The following is a 7,583-nucleotide window of genomic DNA, read 5'->3' as shown; positions in this document are numbered from 1 at the left end:
CCTCCAACGAACCGAACACAGAGGAACAAAAGGAAACATTTTAACTAACTGAAAGTTTCATATTATATCAGTTGCCTGTTCAAATCTTAAACGTCCTCTTGTTTTCTCTCGAAATTCGTAACCAACTGCACCATAACTATTCCTCTATTCAGACAAAGAGACCTAAGATTATTCAAATCAATGTCTGGGCTTTTGCTGATGCAATAATATTATAATTCTGTCAAACATTTGGATAATTGACATAATCTGAAATGATGAGGCACATCGTGTTGTGAGGTTCGAGGGCTCATGCACACAGGCACACTGTGTGGTACGTTCGTGTGTGTGAGTTTTGCATCGTTTTATGTGCATTGCTGTTCATGAATGACATGAGAGCATTTCTGCGTTGATGCTGAATCTTTGTATATTGATGTTCTGGCATATCTTCCCCAAATTATTTCCCTCGTGGATCAATAAAGTTTATCTTATCTTATCTTACCCTATCTTATCTTATCTTTTCTTATCTTTAAACTTACAGAGCAATCTCCAGAGCTGAGGGAGCAGGCTATTGAGCAGGCGAGGTTCGTCCATAGAGCACGGTCGTGCAGTGCCGCCCAAATGTTTTAATGTTCTATTACGTAAAACCCCCTCAATAATAAAATTTAAAAAGCCAGAAACAAACACTAGCCAAATATTATATCAAAACAAGGTCCTCTCTAGCACCATAACTATCATGTCTGTGTCTATAGCGCCGCAAAGCATCTACTATGCCATGCTAAAGTCCACGCGCTTTAGCTGAACATAAAAGGATATTCAACAGTGTAACCTGACCTATCAATCGCTCTTGGGGATAACCCAAGCAAGCGATGACGACACTCGTAGCGAGTTTGGAGGCACATTAATATTAATAAGACAGCACATCTCAAATGTTCTCCTGCCGAATAGTGCCGAAACATAGCCCATAGTTGGCAGTCTAAAAATAAACGCGATAGACCGTACGCTATTCTTTGCCAATATTACGTGAGGCCGGAGCAATCCAGCGGAGTGCTCAAGTGAATTGTGATGGGTGCATTGTCTGTCTTGCACTATTTTAAGTGACTCTGTGACCGTGAACCTGAGGGAGGTGAACGTGACCGTCCTATGAGTTGTGTCTTTAAATGGTTTTGTAGTGGGGTTGTGAAAGTTTTTACTTTAGTGTTCAGTTCCAATGCAGGATGAACGAAATTGATGTTTAGCTAAGAAACAAATTTAGAGCTAGAAATTAAAGCGACAAGTAAAAAGAATGAAAATAAAAGCACGAGGTCCTCCCTCACCAACCCAAATCTTAAAATTATACACCGTCTCATTTACTATGCCCTTGACTATCTTCAGCAAGCGATAGCGTAATTGTGCACGTCCACTTTTTAGCCCCACGAGCCGCCCCTGCTATTGAGAGAGTCCCTCGCACAAATGTGGCGTTAAGGCGTGTTTGCTTGACCATTCCTTCATACCTCCCAGCACAAATTTATTTTATTTGAGGAGGAAATGGGAATCGATATTTTTTGCCTAGTAACACAAAACAATATTTGACTTCAAGACAGGAGAAAAAAATCCTTCTGCAGCAACAATAACTTACAGAACGTAATATATCTATTACCTTCGTCTTTTGTTGTTATAAATTATTATTTGTACACCGCAGCATCGAGCAATTCTACAGTTAACCACTTTACCCATGGCTATCACTTTTTGGGGAATATGTGAGGGTCTTTCAAAAGTTTTGCAATTTATTTAATAATAATGCGTATTACGACAAAGTAAACTCGTGGTGATGAATCTGGCCAGTCCGCTAGGAAAGTTTGCCATCACAATAACGCTCCTGTTAAAGGTTATGAAAAAATAAAGAAACGGAAAAATAAAAAGAGGAATGAGCTTATTTATCATTTTCAATGAATTGAGTACGTGTCAATGCATAAATACGGTTCTGTGTACAATATAACAGGAGGAAAATGCTTGTTTCATGTAATAAGTTGTACCTTCAGGAATACTTTGGATAGCTGACACGTTTGAGGCGGATGTGCCTAAAGAAACCGTACAAATGAACGCGTTTTGGGGACTCGTTGTTTCACTTTTTTAATGGAGTAGGTATTGAGAAATCAATATTCAATTAGAACGTTATCGATAGCTTTCTGGGTGCTCCTTTGACAAGGAGTACTTCATGAAATACAGGCGGTGTGCTATCACAAAATTACTAAAACGAAACAGAAAAACAAAATAAGAAAAAAAGTATACTAAAATCATATTTTGCAGACCAGCACGCTTTGAAACTCTTGGAATCACAACAAAGTTACCTAGTGATTACAAATTAATTGAGACTTTGCTCACACTGATTTTGTTGGCTTATATAAAAAGCAGGAGTAAGCAGTAAACAGCGTCCGACTTTCCTATCCATCTGCGTCCGAGCCCTTTCGGTCTGAACAGCAGCTGCTTCTGTCCTAGCTTTTCATTCCCAGTTAATATTGCAGAGCACCTTCACTCTCAGCTTTTTATTTTAAAAAGTAACAACAGAAAACTGAAGCTGCAATCTTAACGCCTTTCACTTAAAAGCATCAGGGCGGAGGGCTGAGAGTAAAAAAAACCAAACAAACAACAACTCCCCAAAAGACTCAGAGAGTCGGGAGAGCAGCTTGAATGGTTAGGGGTTCAAGCCATCGTCGCCACCACTACGCTCGAGTCTGATACCAACAAAGATTACATTTCGTCTCTCTTTCTCTTGATCTTTCGATATATATATATAGAGAGAGAGAGAGCATATATACACACATCACTCTCTCTCTCTCTTTCTCTCTCTCGCTTTCTGTCTCTCTGTCTTTCTCATCCTCTCTCTCTTCTCTCTCTCTCTCTCTCTCTCTCTCTCTCTCTCTCTCTCTCTCTCTATCTATCTATCTATCTATCTATCTATCTCTCTCTCTTTGTGTCAAACTATCTCTCTCTCTATGTCTTCCTCCTCCTTTCTCCCTCTCTCTGCCTTTTTCTTAGTCCATCACTTTCTCCTTCTTCTCTCCCTATCTGACACGTGCGCATACACACACACACACACACACACACACACACACACACACACACAGACTCACACACACACATACACACACACACACACACACACGCGCGCGCGCATCCAAATTTACAAAAACCGACACAAACCCCAATACACGCACACCCGCACAGACACATAATATTCTTTAGTCGTTGGCTCCCTTTTACCGTCCTTAAGCAGAAGTACATTATCTATAATATTGAACCGATGGTTGCTACAGTCCTGGAATTGTGTCTCTTTTATCTACAGTCTGATAAGTGAAACGGAAATAAACGATATTCTACGTTTCCTGCTGCCCTTGATATCATCGCTACTCATAGGTAGTCGGGAGCTATCTGGTACTAACTCTAATTTCTGATGTTTCGGAGTTTTTCGCACACCAGTAAAGACTGCTAAAAAAAAAAAAACCTATCTCCTTTGAGCCCAAAATTATTTCTATTGAAGCCTGCGGTCCGAGAATTCCATTTTTTTTTAAATGTGCTAACTCGAGTTTAATTTTTTTTTTTTCAATTGGAATTCAATGTTTGCAAAACGATTTACACGAAAACGGGGGAAAAAGAAGTTAGAACAGTACAGCACTAAAGTTCGCGCCATTGAATATTGGATAAAGGTTTTCGAAGAAACGTGCTTATAGGGGGGAAAAAAACCACTTCCACTTAAAGTGATAAAGACCCTAGAAAGAAGACATTGCCTCGGTGCATAACCCATAATGCAAGCATTGCATCTAATTTACAACACGCCCAGGCGAAAAAGATCGCTTATTCTAAGGAAGCTGGGTACCATTACGGCCTCGATTTATCACCCGTCAGTGTGCCAGGAGAAGAGGGGAAAAAAGAAGTGGGTGTGGAGGGGGCGGTTTCATCCTTCTTTCCATGACCGCCAGACGAAATGCATTACATTGGTCTACTTTTTTTTCGGATCTTTCCCTTTTCTCCTCCTCCTCCTCCTCCTCCTCCTCCTCCTCCTCCTCCTCCCCCCCCTCTTCTTCTTCTTCTTCTTCTTCTTCTTCTTCTTCTTCTTCTTCTTCTTCTTCTTCTTCTTCTTCTTCTTCTTCTTCTTCTTCTTCTTCTTCTTCTTCTTCTTCTTCTTCTTCTTCTTCTTCTTCTCTCCTGCCCCTCCTCTTCCCGCTCTTCTATTTTATTTTTCTTCGTAATATTTTGTAAATATTAATAGTGTTATTATTACGTTGATATTATTATGTTTGTATAAAAATAAATATTACTATCGTTATGGTTTTTATTATCGTTACATTCTTGTTATTGGTATTGTTATTGTTATCGTCATCGTCATCGTCATCATCATAATCGTTGTTATTATTATTATTATTATTATTATTATTATTATTATTATTATTATTATTATTATTATTATTAGTATTATTAGTATTATTAGTATTATTATTACCATTATTATTGTTATTATTATTATTATTATCTTTATTATAATTTATATTGCAGAGACTTGTGACTGAGGGTGGCAAGATGATTCCAAAGACAAAAGGAGAGTTTCTGTGCGTGGGAGACTTCATATGTCTCTACTCAGTCGACACAGAGGGCTACGTCAATGCCACTCAGTCCAGGTGAGTTTCTCCAGACCCTCGACGCTTCCAGAAATTGGCACTGTTGTGGATATTGTTGTCATATTATTGTCAATAAATGCTACTGACGGTATACGTGTAATCTGTAGTTAGCTTCGGACGCCTCTGGTGAAGTAGGAGAGCCGAGTTCACTTCTCGTGTAGAGTTTTGTTGATTTTTTAAGAGTATGAATATTGGTTTTTCTACTGAGGCTTTATGTCCCTTTCAGCCCGAATTGTCCCCGACAGGCAGTGTCGAAGCCCGTTTCTTTTTTTTAAAAAGTGAAATGGTATAGGTTTAACGCCCCTATCAACACTATTAGGTTATTTAAGAGGCGGGGCCTCCGAGTTTAACATCCGTCTCCGAAAGGACCGAGCCAAGCGGAAATTCGTGCAAAGTGCCTTTCCCAAGGGCACAACGTCGGGTCGAGCTGACGCTCGAACCCCCAACCCGCAATCTCACGATTACGAGTCCGCCTGCCTAACCACTAGGCCACCAACGCCACCCCACCCCCCACGGTCTCTTAGATTATCTAAATTGTGTCGAAGGGGGCGTAGAAACACCTACATTAAAAATGTATAGTTTGCATTACTCATTAACAATTTTTTAAAAAAATTAAGCTTTGTTCATTTTCTTAATCGGTATTGATCACTAGAGCATTTTCTGTTGTTGCTGTTCACATTTCTCAAAACAGTTGACATTTCTGGGACCACATCATATTTTCCGTTGACTTGTACAATATTTTGTACCATCTTGCTGTTGTACATTTTGGCGTCCTCTCCGTTTTCATCTCGTTATTTTGTCTTCGCTCTCACAAGCAAATAGGCATGTCTTATACATGGTACATCTTGGGCTGTTGATGTCTCAAACTTGTAACCCAGACATCATCAAGCATATTCGTTTGAAACATATAATAGAGGCCAAATGTGAAGATCACATTTTCTTTCAAAATCACCTCAAGAAACAGTAAGGTCAGAAAACGGGCATTACAGTGGCATAAAGAGTAAACAGATAAATGCTTGCCTTTCATAGAACGGGGCTAAGAATCTGATAAGTTCTTGAAGCAATGCAGGTTACGAAAAACAAGTACGGGTTCATAATAATATATTTCATTTACAAACTCCTTAATTGGGTTTACATAGAATGACTCTTTATTCAACATACGTTCCCAAAAATGCCAATGGAAGTGTATTGTAAAATAAATTCATTCAATAAACTTTCTCTCTTTGGTTATCAATATATTTCTCAGACACAAGGAGTATCCACAGAACAAACTTTCAGTTCGTATTCTCACCACCACCTGTTTTTTTCCACGGGGAGGGGGGGGGGCACTGTATATTTTACAAACAGATCCTGCATCTCCTAGCTCTTGTCAGCTCTCCGTACTATGATGTTTAAGTGACTCTTTGACGGTGTCTTCCCATCATTTTCCTGTGTCTGTCTCCTCGGCTGCCTCCTTTTGCTGTTCTCTGTAGGATAGTTTTGGCCAGTCCAGGAGATCTTGTAACGTGCCGGTACCGCTCTAGTAACGTCTTCTCACTGAAGTCAAGTGGTCTTCATACGGCCTGTGGGCGTTTCCTATTCTGGTTCGAGGTACCTCATTGGTTATATGATCTCTAATTGGGATAAATAGGAGTTTGCGGAAACACCTCATATTCAGTGTTTACATGTATATCCGTTTTTCAATGTCACTGTTATGTTATTTTAAAAATATGGACACGACCAAGGGTAGCTATTCGTGATCATATTTGAACAAATCGCCTTTGCTTCGCTGACAATTCGAAATTATCCTCAGAGGAGGATAGATTATCTTTTCTCTGCAAAGATTTTTTTTTCAGATACACTCTTTGTGTTTCCATTTCTCTGTCCTATTTGTCAAGATTATGTTCAAAATATTTTTTCCTACAGTTCAAGTTACAGTGAAGTGTACATTTACCACGATCAAGACAGGGATAAGCCATCGAGGATTCCTAATCCACAAGGTAAGTTAGTGTCTGTTTGAACATAAAGTCCAATAAGACACATGTGGATCATTTATTTCATAGACATTCCTGAATTAAGCTTATTGTAATATCAGTCTCCTGGTTTAATTTAGCTTCCATTTTGTCAGTCGCCATGTCCTAATCTTTAAAGTAAACTTTTTTACCTTCCAATCCAGTACCTAACAGCTACACAACAGACGCTGATGTGATTTATAAATGTGAACAGTGACTGCAATAGCGCAACAACAATACCAATCAAACATCCTCCCTTCTAAACTATGGCCCTGACCTAGTATGATAAGAAGCAGCTACACTGAAAATAATATCATAACCGCTAACCACAAACGATACAATCATATCTTTATCTTATCCTGTCCTCTTTTATTACATCAAAAGTAGCTGTTCGTAAGTGTATGATGTCGACTCAGAAAAAAAGAAGTATTTGTCCCTGACACGACCTCTTAGACAGGGAGTTTTCCTTCTCCTGCCCCACTCTTCTCCTACCCGATGGGACTATCCCATGTCGGCCCGCGAGAGGCTCGTGGGGAAAAACACACTGCATGATTGCATATCAAGTGTCACACATCTTTATCTCACGGCTCCTCAAATCTAGGGTTGGCTTTTCTCTACTAGTCTATTTGTGTGTGTTTGTTTGTTTGCATGTGTTTGTGTGTGTGTGCGTGTGTGTGTGTGTGTGTGTGTGTGTGTGTGTGTGTGTGTGTGTGTGTGTGTGTGTGTTTGCCCCTGGCTTTTGTATTTCTCTGCATAGTCTCATTTGCCAAGCGCTACGTACATAGATCTAAACAAAAACACAATGAAGACATCAACAAAAATGTTACCAAAAGGAGGCAATTATAACTAAACAAAAAGTTACTTTGACTCATGATGATTGTTCCTCATACGCACAGATATATTAATAGTATGCTAAAGCAGAAGTGCATACTTCTATTGGCTTGAGAAACGGAGAGTAAAC

At 39.4% G+C, this 7,583-nt stretch overlaps 1 protein-coding gene across 1 annotated transcript in view; it reads left to right on the top strand.

The window, feature by feature from the left end:
* The window catches only part of LOC101856168 (inositol 1,4,5-trisphosphate receptor type 1), a gene marked incomplete in the record, with an annotated part of 208,126 nt that overhangs the window by 22,766 nt on the left and 177,777 nt on the right, over window positions 1-7,583 (top strand). Inside the window, 2 exon segments of the mRNA XM_035968813.1 lie at window positions 4,510-4,631; window positions 6,537-6,610. Coding sequence (XP_035824706.1) covers window positions 4,534-4,631; window positions 6,537-6,610 — 172 coding nt within the window.

This window comes from Aplysia californica, unplaced genomic scaffold (assembly GCF_000002075.1).
Source record: "Aplysia californica isolate F4 #8 unplaced genomic scaffold, AplCal3.0 scaffold00086, whole genome shotgun sequence".
NCBI classification, from domain to species: domain Eukaryota; kingdom Metazoa; phylum Mollusca; class Gastropoda; order Aplysiida; family Aplysiidae; genus Aplysia; species Aplysia californica.
This window is presented reverse-complemented; position numbering and strand designations above follow the sequence as displayed.